Source organism: Bubalus bubalis, chromosome 5, assembly GCF_019923935.1.
Source record: "Bubalus bubalis isolate 160015118507 breed Murrah chromosome 5, NDDB_SH_1, whole genome shotgun sequence".
In the NCBI taxonomy this organism is placed as follows: Eukaryota; Metazoa; Chordata; class Mammalia; order Artiodactyla; family Bovidae; genus Bubalus; species Bubalus bubalis.
The window spans coordinates 29,113,536-29,135,240 of NC_059161.1; the positions used below are offsets into that span (position 1 = coordinate 29,113,536).

Here is a 21,705-nt window from a genome sequence, read left to right on the forward strand (position 1 = left end):
CCTTTCTTCCCCCTGACTGTCAGTTCTGAACAGAAGAGCTTGAACTTAGTCTCCCCTGAACTCTTTCAGGAAACTGTTCTCTGGTTCTTGTATTTTCCTGAAGCCCGACCCTGAGAGTGACACCCAGCAGGGAACTGGAAATGGGTGAGGGGCTGCTGCCACCTTGTAGAAACCCTCCAGGCCCCGCAGAACTCCTTCATTTCTTCAGACCCTACCTAACACAAAGCCTTTTCCTATTGTTTGAAATCTGACTGAGAATCTTAAGTTCCCTGTGATTAAATGTGCCCAGAAGTACCCTAAATCCTCATTCTGTCCTTCCTCCAGGAGCAGCTGCCTACACTTTTCCTTCCTGAGTCTAGATAAACACAGAGAATGGCTCGAATACTTATTAGAATTTGCTCAAGACGCGGCCCCAATCCCAAACCAGTACGACAAGCATTTCATGGAGCGTGACTACACAGGCTACGTGCTGGCTCTGAATGGCCACAAGAAATACTTCTGCCTCTTCAAGCCCCAAAAAGCGGTGGAAGAGGAGGAAGCCATGGGGCCGTGCGGTGACTTTGACTCCTCCCTCCATCTGGGTGAGTGTCGAGGGAAGTCTTCCTCTGGCCTCGGACCCAGGCCCATCAAAGGAAAATTGAGCAAGCTGTCCTTATGGATGGAACGGCTACTGGAAGGCTCCTTACAGAGGTTTTATATCCCGTCATGGCCTGACCTAGACTGACAGGGTTTCAAAAAAGAGACTCGAACTCTTCAGACTTTTTAACAGGCCCCTGTGAACAGGTATTTTTCAGGACTCATACCATCACAATGGACAGAGTATAGATTTTAGATTATTCTTCCAGAACAATGGCTAGAAGAATCTTTCCTTTGTGCTGTCCTAACCTAGGAGTGAAAAACACCACACGTTGACTTCCCCGGATCAGAATATTTTCCTTTGGGTCTTTTTTTCCTCATTTGAATGCCACACTATTTAAAACAGACTGTTCCTTCCCTCTTCCTTTGTCGTCTCTGCCATGTGCTCGCCCCACCCTTCCCTGTCCCATCTCTGTATCTCTGTGCTGGGCCCTGCAGCAGAGGTGGGGGGCGCCTCTCAAGCCAGTTGTGCTTGGGAGGTCACCTGCCTCCCCCACCCGGCCTGGGCTGTGCTTCTGCCCCAGCGCTTGGTCTTCCATTGGCACAGCCCACCTCAGCTCCTGGGCCCTGTGTCTGCGTCTCGAAAGAGGCCTAGTTCCAAGCAATCCTACATTAATGATTTCTCTGGTAGTGAATAGCTAAAACTATATTTGGGGGGCATCCCCCTACAACGGGCATCCCCCTAAACTTGTCAGCCACAGTTTTAAAGGTTAGGGATGAGTGGGGGCTCTGCCTTTCAGTTCAGTTTTCTTCCCAAGACAAAAGAGGGGCAGGCTGGGCAGGGCCTGAGGCAGCACCTCTCTGAGCACCCCATCGGCTGCCTCCCAAGCACTAAAGTGTCCTCGGACGGATCCACACGGCAAGAAGTACTGTAATGACCTTGAGCCATTTACCTGTATGTTTTCAGATGCCTTTCTGCCTCTGTCAGTTCTAGGGTATGGGTATTAGGAGCCATAACTTGTAATCATGTTCTCAGAACGTAGAGATAAGCTGCCATAAGCCAGTAGATGTTCAACTGAAGAAACGTCACTCCCGCTGTGAGTCAGGCTCAAGGAACCTCTTCCCTCCAGTGGTGTCTCCTCATTAGAATACCAGACATGTCTGGTTATCAGACATGTCTTTGTATCAAGGTACTTAAAATTTCTCAGCAGTTGTATTTGAACCCTATTACCCCGATAGTGCTGTATCTTCAAGTCCTCTTTCATGACAAGTGAGCCAAGACACATTCTAGACTCCTGTTTTGCTCACTTTGAGCTTCTGGCCTATATTTCAGTGTCTCATCTTAATTGTTTTCACTCTCAACAACTGCTTCACCAGTAACAGGATCAAACCTGTCTCAGCACCCCAGCTTCCTGGGTTCCGGTGAACCATGGACTCCAGGCGGGATTCTACCAGCCAGTTAGAGAGCTTTCCTTTTCTTTTTAGAGCAAACTGCCTGGAGTTTGGACAACCTCAAAGAGTTCAAATGTCAAAGCAAATTGTCCTTTTGTAAAGTGAAGGCTCAAAATCAGTGATGGGACGAAATAGGTTAATAACTGCTATTTTCTTTAATCATAATTGCTTTAAACTAAGCCATTTGGATTGAGTGACAGTGGCAAGTAATAAATTGAGTCCAGAAATTCTTGTAGTTTTCATGGAATCTATAGCTTTATTTAAAAAAAAAAAATGAAATCACTGCCAGGCTTTATTTTTTCTGCATGATCCTCTGAAAATGGGTGTTTGTTTTGATTGCCCTATCGCACGGCACCTGGCCCAGGTGGGACTCATCAAGGAATTCATTTTTGGCTCTGTGATGCAAAATTATTTTCTGCATCTCCCCTGGCCAAGTTGCTTATATGAGGAGTGGTTTGGTTCAATGGTAAGTTTTTCTTTTTTTAGTTTCTGATACTAATGGGATTCCTGACCTTAATTTCTGAAAACCGAAACACCCCAGATCTGTTCATTTTCAAAAATTTTATTAAAAAGCATGTTCAGACTGCTGCACCTTTCATTTGCACAAAGAAAGGAAAGCAATAATAACGAAAACATTCCCAGGAAATATTTCAGTCCAAAAAACATCATCTAGAGATCTGTTTGGGGACTGGTAGATAATGTCCCCCAAGAGGACACTGAGAAGCTTTTATTTTAAACTGACCTTGACTCTTGACTACGTAAGCCTTTCCTCCTGAATGTTGTTTCCACAAGTTTGTTTACTTCCGTGTCAAATGTATGAGCCACCATCTTGCTCAGCTGATGCTAGTGTTTCTCTTTGTCACATATGTAAATCAAACAGACCCAATTTTGGCTTTAAGTTAACTTCTTGGTCTTCGGGTATCTTGGAACTGACAACACTGATGTTGTTAGAGGCAGGTTTTTCTGGTTGGTACAGTTTATGCCTCATGTTTACCAGATGTGACAGTCACTGGCCTAAAACAAGCCTTTGTAGACACATGCACTCATTTAAAAAATATTTTCTCATTAGGCCCAGGTGTCGGTGGCACAGTCTGTCTAACGTAGAGTTCATCAGCTCCAACCAAGCAACGTGTCAGTAAGCAAGCCTGCCCTAACTCCCATGAGGCACCACAGTCTTGCTGCCATCACTGACTAACCATAAAAATTTGGCTGTGGTTTTGAAATAATGGGTTGATTTCCTCCTCATTCAGTACATACATTTTTCCTGATATAAAAAGAAATGGGATCTGACTGTGTTTTAAGTGGTTTGTGTTATTTGGGGCAAAGGATTAGGAGCAAACACGCAAACATTTTTTCCTAAGTGAAATTACTGAAAAGCTGATGCAGAACAACTTGACAGATGCAATGCTGCTCACATCCAAATACCTGACCTTGTCCCTGGAAAAGAAACGCAGCCTGGCAGCTGCTGAATCTCTCTGTTCAGTGTGTCAAGGAAGATGATTATACTTGCAAGACAGACCTGAAAAGAAGGTGAATATTTTGCACTTTTTGATACTCTTAGGAACAAATAACTTATTCGGCAAATGGTGTCTTTTTTATGTTGTTTTTGTTTTGTATTGTGAAACAGGCACTGAAGCTGATGTTATTTTGTTTTAAGAATCTTACAGACTGGAAACAGAAATAAACTATTTTAATGTGTGATGATTACGGGTAGCTCTTATGTCACGAGGTGATGATTTGACCGTGGACACATGATCAGCAGAATCAAATCTGCATGTTACTCAATACATGCTTAAGATCATCACGCCTTCACTGCAGATTTTGGGTACTGCTGTCCTAGAGGGTGGGTCAGCTTGAAGAGAAGATAATGTAGCACAGGCTTAGAGGGAGTAAGTTAAGGAAGAGTATAAACAGCCCTTCCGAGGCCAGCTCATGTCACCTGGTTTAGAAGGCATTCCTGCATCTTCCTGGGGTTTTGAGTGGGAAGTCTCTTTGTTAAGGATCTGCACATTCTTTTCCTTTCACACTTTGTTTGATGTTCACAGAAGCCCTAAAACCAAGGTGCAGTCCTAGGCTCCTCAGAGTAGGGGCTATATTTGAAAGGAAGATACTATAGAAATCTGGAATGTTTCTACAGTATAATTTCATAGGATTTTTTCATTTCATCCCTCCAAATTGTAAATAAACTTCATTCTCCATCCCTTTGCCCTTTATTCTCCATCACCATTCTTCAAAGGAAAAAACAGCACAAGTGCATCTTTTTTTTTTAAGTTAATTCAAACTCCTGAGGAATATTGGCTGTTTGGATTCGAGTTTCACCGAATGCCCTGATGGTACAGCCACCAATGACGTTTTTAGCAGAATGTTTTATTGGCATCAGCTCTTCAGTTCTCAGATTTTGCTTGCACACAAGTGCTTCTGGAGAGTTATCATCTGTGCAAGCTGTTGTTTCATCTTGAAGAATCACAGGACAAGGTTCAGGCGACTGTCACTTTGGGGAGAACACACAGCATCTCAAACAGCAGGTTAGCTGCCACCAGGGCTGTGTTTCCTGCAAAGAGGTGAAAGCCAAGCATGAGCAGTGCGCAGACCACTGCCTTAGGTCAGCGTCCTGCCTGTGCTACCTGACCACCCCCTGGACATGCTTTGCCCAGCATTCTCTCCATCCAGCACCATTCAGAAATAGTATTTTAAAATTCAGAAGGCTCTGTTTACTCTGAGAACAGATTTCCCCAAAGGAAAACCTATCATCATGGTGTGTATTGTATTTATTATCTACCCTCTGAATCTAATAGGTCCAAGTCTGTAAACTGCTACATTAAAATTATTGGGATGGCATCTGCTTTGAATTTCTCTCCTAAACCAGCTGACTCTCCCAGTGTATTAATATTTATAAATATCATTTGTGCCTTGAGAATTCACTTTTCAATGAAATATCGAAGGTGAATGGCACTGTGCCACCCCATCACTGAACTGCAGGCTGGTTTCTCTTCTGCTGATGGGTGGGGCCAGCTAGTAATCCTTAGCCACCTCCCAGGGGTTCTGTTAGAGTTCATTAGCTCACATCTGTACAGTGTGTGTTAATAGGTTTATTTTCTTCACTGTAGGATGTACTCAGTAGGTTCCCAAGTTGTCTAAAAGGACCCATCCATCTACTTACTAATTAGAGGAAGACAGTTTGAACTAGCAGCTGCCTACAGGTCACACTTATCTCCCTTACTCACCAGAAGGATCGTAGGGTGGTGAAACTTCCACGAGGTCACAGCCCACCACATTCAGGCCTTGACAACCCCGGATGATCTCCAGAGCCTGTCCAAGATCAAGTTTGAGTTGTCCACAATGGTAACCACTGACAACGGAAAGCCACCCATAGAGGCCTCCGTGGATGTCTCCCAACCCAGACCCCCCCTTCGACTTGAAACTGTCGCTCTCCCTCAATTAACATTCACTCCCATCCAGGCAGCAGTCCTCATTTTTGGCACCAGGGACAGTTTCATGGAAGACAACCTCAGAGGTGGTGAAAGGCCCCTCTAAGGTGGACACACTTAGCTCAAAGACCTGACTGAGCAGAGGAGCAGGGGGAGGGTGGCCCAGGCAGAGAGAAAGATGTGTGCAGAGGCGCCATGATGGAAGAAGTACTGTAGTTAGAAGACAGGATAAGTGAGGGGGTGGTTGGAAGAGCATCACTTTGCCTCCATTTTGCAGGTGAAAAGCTGAAAGGATGCAAAGCAGAGGGATGGAGTGTGTTCTAGAAAACTGGCAGGAACCAGGAAAGGCTTTGAGAGAGGCAGGTATGACCATCCTCCTTTCTGAGAGGATAGAAGATAATCAGTTCGGTTCAAGCAGTCTTCATTCATTTACTCCAATATCTGTGAGTACCTCCTACTTATATGTCAGACATGATCCTCAGTTCCAAGAAGAGTGAACAGAACAAAGGTCCACCCCCTGGAGCTTTCCTTCCGGTTATAACCACACCCCAATTCTGCCTCCCTGTGTGTATGCTGAGCACACCTATGAGAGCTTTATTTGAGGATTTCCAAAATTCTTGAACTACCTTGGGAGGTGGTTCATCCCACTGCATATTTTTTAAATTGAACCCCCCCAAAAATAAAGTTTGGAGTCTTAACAGGGGGTACTACAATACTGTCCCCATGGACAGGTGACCAGAGGCAGAAAGACCAAATAACAGACTGTTATTATATCCCAGAAGAGAAAGGAGGGCCCTTGCCAAGATCAGTTGCTCATCAGTAAGGGGAAATCCAAACCTGTGATCAGCCCCGAGAACAATAAAGGCCCAAGTGCTCTGATTTTAAAATCCCATCTGATTCCTGAAGGCTCAATTCAAGTTCCAGGAAAGTGGGAGACTCAGTGTCCTCACCCCAAAGCTGTGTCACTGGTGGAGTTCCTCACCTGACTAGGAGTAAGACCAGCAATTTCAGGTGTCCCTGTGCCTGGCGCGTAAGCAGGGTCCAAGCCATCAATATCAAAGCTGATATAAATGGGTCTGCCTCCCATCTGCTGCCTCACTTCCCCCATCAAAGGAACCAGTGACTTCAGCCAGCAGTCTTCAGCCAGGACCACCCGGAAGCCCTGGAAAGGTAGAAATTGGGGCAGAAGGTTGACACTTGGACCTGGAGTATTTACAAGGCATTGTCTATGGGCCCACTGTATTCTCAGCTTACGTGCACCTCACATTTGATCCTCAGTCTCCATGAGGAGGGAACTGTCATCCCAAGATCAGACCCATTGACTTGTGTCTGGACCTCCTTGGCTCTTTTCCAAGCCAGCAACATCTAAGGGCTTGGTTTGTTTCTGCTTGTCTCCCTTCCCCAGCGATAAGGCCTCATCTGCCTCATCAACTAGCACCCTTGCTCCTCTCTGCTCCACATGATGCAAACTCAGCTTCCATCCCCACTTTGTGAACTTGATCAGCAAAACCCCATTGAATCCATAGCTGCCATCGATTAGCTGATGGAGAGGAAGGCAGTGTGAGGGGCTGGGGACAGCAGGGGGGGCTTTCGGTCTGTCACCTGGCTCCGGCTGTATCTGTAGGTATCCAAGGTCGTGGAAGAGCCCCGGATGCCGATCTGCACCACACGCTTGCAGTCCAGGAGTCCCTCATCCACGCACCGGCGGAAGGGGGTCCCGTGATAGAGCTTCTCCCCGAGGGCCTTGTCAGCCGTGTCCATGTGAGCGTCCACGTGCACCAGCCCCACAGGACCATGCCTGTTGACAACAGGGCAGCTCAGAGGCCAGGCCTCCCGGTGGGGCCTGAACACAGCAACCCTCCAGGCCACCAAAACCTAGTGACAACTCACAGCCATAGAGGGAGGGAAATCTGGCATCAATTACCAGCCTTGCAACTGGCTTCTGACTTCAAATCCCTGAGCATCTCGGAAGAAAAATAAGCTCAGAGGAATCAGGCAGAAAATAGTCATGTGCTTTAGCTGACCCTCTCTACCTCTCACCCAGAATTTTCTTTACTTAAAGACAGAGAGTGCTGGTAGGATGAGAAGATAGGGTGGTGGTTCAGGTGAGCTTGTGTGAAAGCTCAGCAAATCAACACCACCCTTTCTTCAACCGCAGTACCAAGAAGCAGCTCCCCCACTCCCAGCTCTCTATAATTTCCATCAACCCTTCCAGGCACCCAAAATAAACAGACAATCCAAATCCATGCCAGGCTAACATATCTTCAAGAAAAGACTTGGGCCTACCCACCCCCGGCCAGAAGGCTACCCACACATCTCTCCTCAATTCTGGAGCAGCATCACCTCCGCCCATCTGTCTCTTTCTCAAAGTAACCAAAATTAGTCAATGCCTGGTAGACTTTCACTACTGGAAAAATCCATCTCCTCAACTTCTGGGAAAGGGGGCCTTTCAGGAAAAAACAGGGCCTCCCCTCAGCAAGAAACACCACAGTGCTTGTCAGTATTTGTATTGGGCCTTTGAAGCAAAACAGAAACTAAAGTTAACTGGGGTTGTGTATTTCAGTAAAGGCTCATCTTCCAAAAACAGAGGCAAATGCTGAGCCTGCATAACAGAGCAGATCTAGGGCAAGTGAGGGTGGCCAAGGCGTTAATAATAAATTGTCTTGGCTCCCAGCTGGTGACTGACAGACACACCTGGAGCTCGACATTAATTTTGATCCATAGAAGCAACTCAGTGGGGAATTTTCTATCACCCCCAGTAACCTGAGCCAGCAGAAGTCACCTGACGCCCTCTAGCAGCAAACAACTCATTCTCCAGCTCCTGAATTTTGAAACCTCGCTTGGGCTCCGCCTTTTGGGACTTACTTTTCTGCTATCGCTTGCAATATAGGATAGGTGATTGTATGATCTCCACCTTCAAAGAGAAAAAAAAAAAAGAAGAAAACTTGTAATATGGATTTGGAATAAGGTTTGAGGACCATGTATCACCTAGAACCATCTTCAGTTTGCCCAATTCTGCCACCTTTTCAATTAGACTGGAAGAACTATAACCATAGCTAAAATAAGATCTTGCTGCTATTCAGTGATTAAAAAACGGCCACTAAATGTCTGACATTACATTGTCATTTAAAAGAGAAAATTAAGGGACTTCCCTGGGGTCCAGTGGTTAAGACTCCGTGCTTCCAATGCCAGGGGTCTTGGGTTCAATCCCTGGTTGGGTAACTAAGATCCCACATACTACATGGTGTGGACAAAGAGTAAAAAAAAAATAAAATTTAAAAAATAAGAGAAAATTAAGGCTTATAAATTAAGCCTTAATATAGTCAAAGCTATGGTTTTTCCAGTAGTCATGTGTGGATATGAGAGTTGGACCATAAAGAAGGCTGAGTGCCAAAGAATATATGCTTTAAAACTATGGTGCTGGAGAAGACTCTTGAAAGTCCCTTGGACACCAAGGAGATCAAACCAGTCAATCCTAAAGGAAATCAACCCTGAATATTTGTTGGAAGGACTGATGCTGAAGCTGAAGCTCCAATCCTTTGGCCACCTGATGCAAAGAGCCAACTCATTGGAAAAGACCTTGATGCTGGGAAGTTAGAAGGCAGAAGGAGAAGGGGATGACAGAGGATGAGATGGTTGGATGGCATCGCTGACTCAATGGAGTGAATTTGAGCAAGCAGCAGTCCATGGGGTTGCAAGATTTGGATACAACTGAGCGACTGAACAACAACAAAATTAAGGCTTATGGGGAAAATGGTCAGAACCAGCTCTGCCCAGGTAAACTTTCTGCAGTGACATACATGCTCTGTATCTGCATTGACCAACATGGTGGGCCCTAGCCATTGGCTATGGAAATGTGGTTCATGCAACTGAGGAACTGAATGATTATTTTATTGCAATTCAAACAGCCACCTATGGCTAGGGGCTACCACACTAGACAGCACAGGCCTAGAAAAGTATTACCATTGATAATTATTAATAATAACAAAAGCTATTATAATTGAAGCTTAAAACCTGCCAGTCACAAACCTGGGCACTTTATATGCACCTTAGTTATATGCCTCTGACACAATATAAGAAGGTAGGTGGTGGTGGTACTGTTCCCATTTTACAGATAAGGGAATGAAGCATGAATAGTTAGTGAAAGGTAGAGCTGAGATTTCAAACCATGACAGCCAGAAACTCCACTCCTTACCACTGTGCTTTGCAGGCTAGGCCCTCTTATTTGACAAAAATAAATTTGGAGGGACTTCCCTGGTGGTCCAGTGGTTAAAACTCCGAGCTTCTACTGCAGGGGACACAGGTGTGATCCTTGGTTGGGGAACAAAGATCCACATGCCAAATGGTGCACCCAGTAAAATAAACAGGGCTTCCCTGTTGGCTCAGTAGTAAAGAATCTGCCTGCCAACACAGGAGACATGGGTTCAATCCCTGGTCTGGGAAGATCCCATATGCCATGGAGCAACTAAGCCCTTGTGCCACAACTATTGAGTCTATGCTCCAGAGCCCAGGACTCACAACTACTGAGCCCACGTGCTGCACCTACTGAAGCCCATGCTCCCTAGAGCCCGTGCTCCGAAACGAGAGAAGCGACAAGAGAAGCCACCGCAGTGAGAAGCCTGTGTACCACAACTAAGAGTAGTCCCTGCTCACTGCTGTTACAAAAAAGCCCATACAGCAACGAAGACTCAGCACAGCCAATAAAGACATAAAATTATTTTTTAATTCCAACTGGATATTTAGAAAAAGGTACAATTTTGACTATTTGTGAACCGAAGGAGAAACTCTGCAGTGATAGGGGAACATGATGGAGGGGGAGGATCAGAGGAAAGTTGTCCTATAGATTAACAGAGACGCTGATGAGAGAAAAAAAGGCCCCCTTGCAGGTCTCGCAAATTAAGTCATTAAACAACATCCTTGAAATAGTTAAAAGAAAGAAAGTGAAAAGTGAAAGTGAAGTCGCTTAGTCGTGTCTGACTCGTTGCGACCCCATGGACTGTAGCCTATCAGGCTCCTCAGTCCATGGAATTTTCCAGGCAAGAGTACTGGAGTGGGTTGCCATTTCCTTCTCCAGGGGATCTTCCCAACCCAGGGATTGAACCTGGGTCTCCCGCACTGCAGGCAGACGCTTTACCGTCTGAGATTATCCTGCTAGCTCCACAATAATTAAATAGTTAAAAAGTCACAACTAAGCCCCTGCAAGCAGCTTTCCTCAGGCACAAGATCAAGGGTTGGGAGAAGGTGAGGTGGGTAAAGGCACTTGCCAAGATTGAAGGAATAAATTGAAGGATGCATAATTGAAGGAACACTAAAAAAAAACAAACAAACAGTAATTGGGAAATTCCCTGGTGGTCCAGTGGTTAGGACTCCACACTTGCAGGGAACCAGATTCAATCCCAGGTTGGGGAACTAAGACCCTGCAAGCTGCAAGGCCATAAGAAAAAAGAGAGAGAACTACTCAGTCATCAAGATAAATACTATTTTAATGTAATATTTAAAAAAATCAAAATCAGTGCAAGAAAAAGAATCCATGATAACATTTTTAAAAGATAGGATCAGTAATTGTGCTATTCTGAGCCATACTGGAGCATGAGGCAAAAAGGGAAAATCAGTTGTGCATATTGTTGGCTTTTTAGGAACCCCTTAAATTTTGCACTAAGGTAAATGCCTCACTGGCTTCCCCCTCGCCCATCTCTGTCATCATACTAGTCCAGAAAATGTAAATATCCTCTCCCCAGGGGCTAAAATAAATGAACTAAAAATGTTCCCTTTCCTTCTGTCCCCATATTCACAGTGGTTTGCCCTGGAGAAGTAACTGTACTCCAGCTCACGATAAATAAACCCTAAGCTCAGAGAACTACACTGGCCTTGCAGCTGCCATTACCCAAGGTCAGAGGAACACAGCCGGCTGCTACGATTTTCTGATAGTCCGCTCGAATCAGGCGGCAGCTGTCCTGAAGGTTGTAAAGATTGACATTCACATCGCCTAGGTCTGCAACCCTGAGGAACTGGAAGGGAACAGCTCCTGTGCTAGGATTGGTGGTCCTAAGCAGCACCGATTCTTCTCGGATCCGTCGAGGTCCAAACCTGGAAGAGGAAGAATCACTCTATGAGCCATCCCTAAAGGTTTAGAAGCTCTCCCTGGGCCAGAGCTTCCCAGGCTCTGTGCTGGGGCTGAATGAATCTTTGTTGCAGGGCTGGGGTACATCCTATACATTGTAGCAACCCTGGTCCTTGCCCACTAGATACCAGTAGCACCTCTTCCCACATGTTGCCATAACCAAAAATGCCTACAGGCTCTGCCAAATGTGGCCGTTGTGGGGAGAGACATACCCCTATCCTCCCGCAGAGAACCACTCAAAAGTTCAAAGCTCAGTCATGTCTGACTCTTTGTGACCCCATGGACTGTAGCTCATCAGGCTCCTCTGTCCATGGGATTTTCCAGGCAAGAATACTGGAGTGGGTTGCCATTCCCTTCATCCAGGGCATCTTCCTGACCCAGGGATCGAACCAGGGTCTCCTGCACTGCAGGAAGACTCTTTACCATCTGAGCCACCAGGAAAGTCCCTGGGAACCACTGATCTGACCTATATAGTGAAGAGATTAAAGGCACAGACTTAGAAGCCCACGCATCACCAATTTACTAAATGGCATCAGAATAAAGCCACTAATTTACTTTAATGGCATTAAATTTCTTAATCTCTCTGAGCTTCAGTTTCCTAATCTGTACAGTAATAATGACATTTACCTTACTCTGCTGGTATAAGTAAATTGCACTCAGTAGGCATTTAATAACAGGTGGCACTAATAGATCAGTAGTCAGCTGGAATATTGCTGAGCTGAGTCAGAAATGGCTCGTGTTCAACAATTGGGAAAATCAGTTTTACTGCCTCTAACTTAATCTTAGTGCTTTCGGTAAGATTGGCTTCAGATGGTAAAGAATCCACCTGCCAAAGCAGGAGACTCGGGCTGGATCGCTGGATTGGGAAGATCCCCTTGAGAAGGGAATGGCAATCCACGCCAGTATTCTTGCCTGGAGAATCCCACGGACAGCGGAGCCTGACAGGCTACAGTCCATGGGGTAGCAAAAGAGTCTGACAGGACTTCAGAACTTAATCTTTAAAAAACTGCCTTAGTAGGTGGGCTTCACTGGCGGGCCAGTGGTTAAGACTCTGTGCTTTCACTGCAGGGGGCACCCGTTCCATCCCTGGGCAGGAAAATAAGATCCAGCATGCCACCTTGGCGCGGCCAAAAAAACCTGCCTTTTTTTGAGCAAATTTTGGAGTCAGGTGATATCTAGAGGTTTTGGGAAAGGGCAGCCAGCTTCTGTTCTCAATTTAACGTCCCCTGCTTTTGTAAACCGGAAGTACCCCTGCCACCATCCCAGCTAGGCCAGGGAATGGAGAAGGCTCGGTCTCTAAACTCCCTCTTTCTTTAAATGGGTGACACACGTGCTGAGCCCTTGGGATTACTTGAGGCAACCCGACCTGCTTCCCTGCTCCCAAAGGATACTTTGGGGCCAAACTCTGACTTCCAACTCCACTCTGGGTGAGCGAAAGCGCCTCTCCATGAGTTTTGTATGCACGGTGGCCGCCAGGCTGCCCGACACATGTCCCCGAATCCTGTGGCCTTACCTCGCCCCAGGCCGGTTGGAGGTCCCAATGTCCAGCGGTACCCCGACGAAGGCGGCGTCCAGCCCCTCTGGAGTGGCCTGCACCGGCAGCCTCATCATGGAGCAGATGCCCACAGACCGGGCCACGAACTCGGAACTAGGGGGTTGGTTCCGGGGGGCGTCGGAAGCCTGGCGGCTCAAGCGGCGGCTGGGGTCGCAGAGTCCTGCGACCAGACGCACTCGGCCCCCGGGAACCAGCCTCCGCGAGCCCCCGCGACCCCCCAGGCCCCTGGCGCAGGTGGACGCCAGCAGCCGCAGCATCCCGCCTGCTTGCCCTCCCCGCTGGTCCCCGCAGCAGCCAGAGCCCCAGCCGCTCGGGCTCAAAGTGCAGGGGCGCCCTGGGATCACGGGCAGGGGAGGGGCTCCAGGGACCCGGCCGCTCGCTTCCCTTCACCCTTTTCTGAACTTTGGCCGCTAGCTCTTTCGGTAAATAGAACTAGTCCCGCGGTTCCCCGCTGACGTCCAGTGCATTGCCCCTAGTGGGTATGCGCCCCCCAGAATCCGGCCCTTGGCAGTTTCCTCTCCCAGGGTAATACTTTTAAAACCTGAAAGACATGAAGGGGAAAGACCTTTCTCTAAGCCAGAGAAATTGGAGCTTTTTTAAGTACCAAGAAATGTCTGGATGGGAGTCTCAGGAAGCAGAAAGTCTTTCTTAAATAACCTTTTCTAAAAAGGACTTAGAGGCCAGTGCGTGCCCAGTCGTGTCAGCCAGGCTCCTCTGTCCATGGAATTTTCCAGGCGAGAATACTGGAGTGGGTTGCCATTTCTTACTCCAGGGGATCTTCCCCACACAGGGATTGAACTTTAGTCTCTGTATTTTCTGCATTGCCAAGCGGATTCTTTACCATTACACCACCTGGGAAGCCCCTGAGAGGTGAGCCCACTGGTTAAAAAAAAGTTAGATTTGTAATGAAGTTATGGTGCCATTGGATGGTGTTATATATTTTTAATCTCTAGAAGTTGAGATTAAATGGGAAAGACTGGAATTTGCATTAAATTGGCCCCTTTAAATAAAATCACACATTAGGGATTCCCTGGCAGTCCAGTGGTTAAGACTCTGCAAAATCCATACTGAGGACCCAGCCATTTCCTTTTCCAGGGGATCTTCCTGATCCAGGGATCGAACCTATGTCTCCTGCATTGGTAGGCGGGTTCTTTACCACGGTGCCCTAAGGGAAGCCCCTACATATACATATACATATACATATACATATACATATACATATACTCTTTTAGATTCTTTTCGAATATAGGTCATTCAGTTCAGTTCAGTTCAGTTCAGTCGCTCAGTCATGTCCAACTCTTTGCGACCCCATGAATCACAGCACGCCAGGCCTCCCTGTCCATCACCAACTCCCGGAGTTCACTCAAACTCATATCCATCAAGTCGGTGATGCCATCTAGCCATCTCATCCTCTGTCATCCCCTTTTCCTCCTGCCCTCAATCCCTCCCAGCATCAGAGTCTTTTCCAATGAGTCAACTCTTCGCATGAGTTGCCAAAGTACTGGAGTTCCAGCTTTAGCATCAGTCCTAAATAACACCCAGGACCAATCTCCTTTAGAATGGACTGGTTGGATCTCCTTGCAGTCCAAGGGACTCTCAAGAGTCTTCTCCAACACCACAGTTCAAAAGCATCAATTCTTCGGCGCTCAGAGTATTAAGTAGAGTTCCCTGTGCTATATAGTGTGTGCGTGCTCAGTTGCTTTAGTCGTGTCTAACTCTTTTCGACCCCGTGGGATTCTCCAGGCAAGAATACTAGAATGGATTGCCATTTCCTCCAAGGGATACTCCCAACCTAGGGATCAAATTCACATCTCCTGCGTCTCCTGCACCGCAGGCAGAGTCTTTACCACTGAGCCACAGGGGAAGCCTGTGCTACACAGTATAGGTTCTTCTTAGTTTAACACATTTTTGCCCAGATTCTACAACTATTTCTTTCACATGGCTTGTCCTGAACATATCATTTTACCTTTTTTTTTTTCATTCTCCTCACAAATATTTGCATGCCTATTATTTGCTAAGCACTATGCGACAACGACTCCAACCTCTCCATCATTCGCTACTGCTGAACACGCCTGTCCTTTAAACTTTCTGCAGGGGTCTCTCTGATAGGTGTGCCCCTGCTCGCTCGCCTGCTCTCTGATGGCTCCTTCTCTGATGGCAATCTCTTCCAATATTAAGATAAACATTTTCACCCGGATTTCCCTGGCGGCTCAGACGGTAAAGCATCTGCCAACAATCTGGCAGTCCTGGGTTTGATCCCTGGGTCGGGAAGATCCCCTGGAGAAGGAAATGGCAACCCACTCCAGTACCCTTGCCTGGAGAATCTCATGGATGGAGGAGCCTGGTGGGCTACAGTCCATGGGGTTGCACAGAGTTGGACATGACTAACCGACTTCACTTTTACTTTTTTTCACTTTCACCTAAGGCTTCCCACGTGGTGCAATGGTAAAGAATCTGCCTGCCATTTCAGAAGAGGCAAGAGACATAGGTTTGATCCCTGGGTGGGGAAGATCCCCTGGAGGAAGAAATGGCAACCCACTCCACTATTCTTGCCTGGAAAATTCCATGGACAGAGGCCTGGAGGGCTACAGTCCTTGGGGTTGCAAAGAGTCAGAACCTAGGGGCAGATAATTCACAACCCAGATCCTAGCCCTGGGCTCCAGGTACCCATTTGCTAACTCCCTGGATGTTTGGGGGATGGATTTTTTGTTTGTTTGTTTGTTTGTTTGTTTTATTTGGCTGTACCTGGTCTTAGTTGTGGCCTGCAGGAACTTTAGTTGCAGCATTCGAACTCCTAGTTAAAAAAAAAATCCTGGGTCCACTAGTAGTGTATCCTCAATCATCATTGAAAGTGAAAGTCTCTCAGTAGTCTCTGACTCTATGTGACTATACAGTCCATGGAATTCTCTAGGCCAGAATACTGGAGTACTGGAGTAGGTAGCCTTTCCCTTCTGCAGGGGATCTTCCCAAACCAGGGATTGAACCCAGGTCTCCCCCATTGCAGGCAGATTCTTTACCAGTTGAGCCACAAGGGAAGCCCAACAATACTGAAGTGAGTAGCCTATCCCTTCTCCAGAGGATCTTCCCGACCCAGGAATCAAACCAGGGCCTCCTACATTGCAGGTAGATTTTTTACCAACGTTGGCAGAAGACAAAACTCATCCCCATCCCCTGTAGGTCTGGGGGCCTTCCTCAAAGTAGCCTTCCATGAAGCACAATATTTCTTTGGTGTTTCATGTTTGATCTTGCAGATTTGTGCAAGGTTTTCATTCCGTTTGATAACGCATGTTTATTTTAACATAAAAATATTTTATTTATTTTTCTTGGCCACAAAGCTTGTAGGATCTCAGTTCCCCAGTCAGGGATTGAACTCACACCCTCAGCAGTGAAAGCACAGAGTCCTAAACACTGGACCACCAGGGAATTCCCAAATACTTTATATTATTTACCAGTTAAATTTTCCCCAGGGAGTTCTCTGGTGGACTCATGGTTAGGATTCTGGGCTTTCACCCCAGGGCTTGGGTTCAATCCCTGATTCAGGAACTGAGATCCTGCAAGTCTTGAGGGGCAGCCAAAAAACAAGAAAACAAAAAAATTTCCCCCAAAACTTTCAAGTAAAGCTGTCACTCCAGTAATTCATCATTTAACCCAGCCCACCAGTGTGTACCTCCTTGAGGCACCCCAGTCAGGAAAGGGTGGACTTAACATAAGTCAACCTGAGCAACTTACTCTTCTAAATCTATTTCCTACTCTGTAAAATGGGAAGATAATTTTTAGTGGATGTTCTTATGAGGGATAAATGAGGTCCACTGTGAAAGCACTGTAAGCCATGCATCGATAAATAACAGGTAGTGTCATCATTGTCTGTTCTGTTTCCTCTGCTGCAGAGTTTCCCAACCATGGTCATTGCACACGGGTGTATTGCAATTGGGTTACAGGTGAAATACAACATAAAGATCCCATGGCTCTTGGGCCTGCCAGCTAGAACAGCCTCTTGGTACATGCAACCCATGGGGAGAGCTCCCCTTGGGATAATCCAAGCAAAGCAGAGTGTGACATCCTGCCTAGCAATCACCACAAGTAGGCAGAAGGTCAGCAGTATTTGCTGCTTGCCATGTGTTACCACTTGGACATCAACTTCAGAGGCCAGAGCAGCACAGTGCCTTGCTGCACATTACAGACAAGGGTCCAGGGCCCTGCTAGAGGAAGTGAGTTCCAGGGGCCAAGTAGGAGGAGCTCCAACCCACGGTGGTCAGGGATGGAGGGGCAAGGAGACTTGGAGGACTCCGGCCAGAGCAGCTCGAGAGGGCTGACCCAAATCTGTCTTCACATGGTATCAGATATTTCTGTCCATTTGGGGCTGGTGTGCAAGCAGTGTCCAAGCTAACTTCAGGGTGGCTGCTTTAACAATGCTTATAGGCAAAGGCTGGTGGCTCAGACAGTAAAGAATCTGCCTGCAGTGCAGGAGACCTGAGTTCGATCCATGGGTTAGGAAGATCCCCTGGAGAAGGGAATGGCAACCCTCTTCAGTATTCTTGGCTGGAAAATCCCATGGACAGAGGAGCCTGGTGGGCTACAGTCCATGGGGTCGCAAAGAGTTGAACACAACTGAGTGACTAAGCACACATAGGCAGGGTTAACGTGAAAAATACTTAACATCTGAGATGGCGCAGACATTGCCAATCAGAACAGGTGCCAGCTAACCGTTAACAGTGAATACTAGTACATACTAGGTGGGTATCAGCCCTGAAGGAATGTGCTTTAAAACAGAGCTGTGCCATTATTTTTAATATTTATTTATTTGGCTGAGCCAGGCTGTAGATGCGGCAGGCTGGATCTTTAGTTCCTGTACATGGGATCTAATTCTCTGACCAAGGATCAAACTGGGCTCCCTGTAACCAGCCCCCACCGAAACACAAGGGAAATCCCAGGTGTCATTATTTGTAAATGTTTGACATGAAACAGTTTGACTGGATTCAAGATACACTAATGGAATCACAAGAAATTTCAATTGACAATTTTAACGAAAGAAAATAAGACATTTCTTTAACTGTTTTAACTTTTATACATTTTTTAATGTTGAAATTTCATTTTAAATTTTATTATCTATTTGAGTAATTATTCATGGCTGTCAAGAACTTAAAGACATCCTTCTGGAAAAGTTCTGGTCATTATTGCAAGTAGCTATTTTAAGCTTAAAACCTGATACTGAAAAGTTACATTCATGGGTGGGGGGTGGGAAGGAGGCTCAAGAGAGAGGGGATATATGTATACATATAAAAAGCCTCTTGATGAAAGTGAAAGAGGAGAGTGAAAAAGTTGGCTTTAAGCTCAACATTCAGAAAACTAAGATCATGGCATCCGGTCCCATCACTTCATGGGAAATAGATGGGGAAACAGTGGAAACAGTGTCAGACTTTATTTTGGGGGGCTCCAAAATCACTGCAGATAGTGATTGCAGCCATGAAATTAAAAGATGCTTACTCCTTGGAAGGAAAGTCATAACCAACCTAAATAGCATATTAAAAAGCAGAGACATTACTTTGCCAACAAAGATCCATCTAGTCAAGGCTATGGTTTTTCCAGTCATGTATGGATGTGAGAGTTGGACTGTGAAGAAAGCTGAGCACCAAAGAATTGATGCTTTTGAACTGTGGTGTTGGAGAAGACTCTTGAGAGTCCCTTGGACTGCAAGGAGATCCAACCAATCCATTCTAAAGGAGCTCAGTCCTGGGTGTTCATTGGAAGAACTGATGCTAAAGCTGAAACTCCAATACTTTGGCCACCTCATGCGAAGAGCTGACTCATTGGAAAAGACCCTGATGCTGGGAGGGATTGGGGGCAGGAGGAGAAGGGGACAACAGAAGATGAGATGGCTGGATGGCATCACCGACTCAATGGACATGAGTTTGAGTGAACTCCAGGATTGGTGATGGACAGGGAGGCCTGGCATGCTGTGATTCATGGGGTCTCAAAGAGTCGGACACGACTGAGCAACTGAACTGAACTGAACTGAACTGATAGCTGACTCACATTGCTGTACAGCAGAAACCAACACAATATTGTAAAGCAGTTATCTTCCAATTAAAAATAAATTTCAAAAATAATAAAAATAGTTACATCCAAAAGAAAATTTTTAAATAAAATAAGAGAAAAAATAGTTACATTCACAGAAGAAAGTGAAAATTTGGAATGTATTTTATTTGGAAACTTTATATCAGCTCAACGTTTAATGCTGTCCTTAATAATTTTATTTTTCAAATCATAATTATACAGTATGTGCTGTTGTTGTTGTTCAGTCTGTAAGTTATGTCTGACTCTTTGCAACCCCATGAACTGCACCACACCAGGCTTCCCTGTCCTTCACTGCCTCCTGGAGCTTGCTCAAACTCATGTCCATTGAATCGGTGATGCCATCCAACCATCTCATCCTCTGTCACCCGCTTCTCCTCCTGCCCTCAATCTTTCCCAGCATCGGTCTTTTCCAATGAGTTGGCTCTTCACAGCAGGTGGCCAAAGTATTGGAGCTTCAGCTTCAGTCCTTCCAATGAATAGTCAGAATTGTTTTCTTCTAGGAATGACTGGTTTGATCTCCAAAAGATATAATTTTTTTTTACCAAATCCCATATAGATACCCCTGAATCCCTCCTCCACTTACCTCCCCTTTACTTCAGTGGAACATACAAATTGTATAATTTTCTTTTTTTTTTTTATTTTGGAGTATATTTGATGAACAATGTTGTATTAGTTTCAAGTGTACAGCAAAGTGATACAGTTATACATATACATGTATCCTTTTTCAAATGCTTTTCCCATTTTGGTTGTTAAAATTGTATAATTTTCTATGTATGCCATGACAGGGAAAAGATTCCAAAGCACTGTTCTAGTAAATTATAAGTTCTGATGTCTCCTTCTTCCTTTTGGCTGGCCTCCAAGGGCAGTGCTTTGTAAAAACCCAGTAATATAATGTATGTTTGGTTTGCTGAGTGACTGACTGAATGACTGAACAGATCTTCTGGAAGCCATAGAAAGCAGCTCTGGGGTGATTAATATTTCAGTCAAAAAACAATCACAGCAGCCAAAGCGTGTAAGGAAAACACCATGTACGTTTGAGCTGCCTGCGTGGATTTCCTTTGGCCTAGCAAATGATGCAAGGGTTACACAGATGTCCACATTGAACTTGTCTGTGCTTGTGGAGGCTCACCAATGACCCTGCAGCAACTCCAGCTTCCCGGAGACACCTGGCTGGAGCTTTCTGGGACACTCCACTCACCTTGTTACGTCATCAGCGTTCATCTTGACCTTCCTTGTCCTCTGCCTCTAAAGAAAATCACAGATAATTTTGAAAATGTTCAGAATGCTTTTAATAAAATTTGTCCAAATCTCCACTCTTCCCTTTATTTTACCTATATTGTTACATACAACAATGCTTCATGGAATACTTTACAAACTCACAATGGAGTTACCTCCATTGTTGGAATACAGAAAAGAATATCTACTATTTGAACACGAGATTGGTTGTTCTGTCTCTCTATTCAGCTTCTTGAATGGAAGCTTGATTAATCTGACCACTTTTATCCAGATGTCAAGTAAAGTGGCCCCTCTCTGTCTTTCTAGTCCAAAATGAGGCTCCTAAGGCAAAAGAAGGGGAGACAAAGCAATATATATCTGTTGTGCGGTTTCAAAGTCAAGCCAGGAGAGGGCGCAGAAAACTTCCGCTTAATCATTTAACAGGAGAATTCAGGAAATGGACAGAGCTCTCATTCAATCACTCAATCAGGTAACACATGGCTTAAGTCATTTAGTCAAGCAGGTTTCCTCCAGACACCTCAACAATTTGATAATACAACAGGCTATCTTAATATACTCTTCAGACCGTTTGATTTACTATTGGAGGATAACTGTTTTACAATATTCTGTTAGTTTCTGCTGTACAACAAAATGAATCATATAATATGACTGACTATATATATATATATATCCCCTCTCCCTCTTGAGCTTCCCTCCCACCCCCAGCCCCCATCCCACCCTTCTAGGTCATCAGAGATCACTGAGCTGAGCTCCCTGTGCTGTAGAGTCAGCTTCCTGAGCTTGCATGCTCAGCTGTTCAGTCATGTCTGACTCTTTGCATCCACATGGACTGTAGCCCACCAGGCTCCTCTGTGTGTGGGATTTTCCAGGCAAGAATACTGGAGTGGGTTGCCATTTCCTCCTCTAGGGGTTCTTCCTGACCCAGGGATCGAACCATGTCTCTTGCATTGGCAGGTGTATTCTTTACCACTGAGCCACTTGGGAAGTTCATTCAGTCACTTCTCGCTAGCTATCTATTTTACACACGGTAGTGTATATATGTCAAAGCTACTCTCCCAATGCACCATTTGATTTCTGTCTTAAAGAAAATGTTTAGATTTTTTCAAAGCCCCAGCTAGTCTCCAGTGCATTTTTAGATGGCATTCTTCTTTGCCTAAGGAAGTCAGCTGACTCTGAATAGCTCCTCTTCATCTGCAGGGTGGGGACTGTAAAAGCTAACTAACCTTTTCAGGCTTCCTGATGATGATGTAGATCTAAAAGTA

At 45.6% G+C, this 21,705-nt stretch overlaps 2 protein-coding genes across 3 annotated transcripts in view; one reads left to right on the plus strand and one right to left on the minus strand.

The window, feature by feature from the left end:
• DNAJC16 (DnaJ heat shock protein family (Hsp40) member C16) overlaps positions 1-3,729 on the plus strand; it is a 39,135-nt gene extending 35,406 nt beyond the window's left edge. For both annotated transcript variants that reach the window (XM_006072787.4, XM_006072786.4), the window contains exon 15: positions 325-3,729. In XM_006072787.4, the coding sequence (XP_006072849.3) occupies positions 325-724 (400 nt within the window). In that variant the 3' untranslated portion in view covers positions 725-3,729. The remainder of the gene's footprint in view (positions 1-324) is intronic.
• A 418-nt stretch (positions 3,730-4,147) lies between these two features.
• AGMAT (agmatinase) lies at positions 4,148-20,452 on the minus strand. Its single transcript, XM_006072788.4, has 8 exons — positions 20,406-20,452; positions 13,091-13,673; positions 11,341-11,543; positions 8,322-8,370; positions 7,059-7,254; positions 6,439-6,618; positions 5,253-5,337; positions 4,148-4,579 (listed from the first exon to the last, which is right to left on the minus strand). The coding sequence occupies exons 2-8, from the start codon at positions 13,387-13,389 to the stop codon at positions 4,506-4,508; spliced, it is 1,086 nt and encodes a 361-aa protein (XP_006072850.1). The 5' UTR covers positions 13,390-13,673; positions 20,406-20,452; the 3' UTR covers positions 4,148-4,505.
• Positions 20,453-21,705: the final 1,253 nt, after the last annotated feature.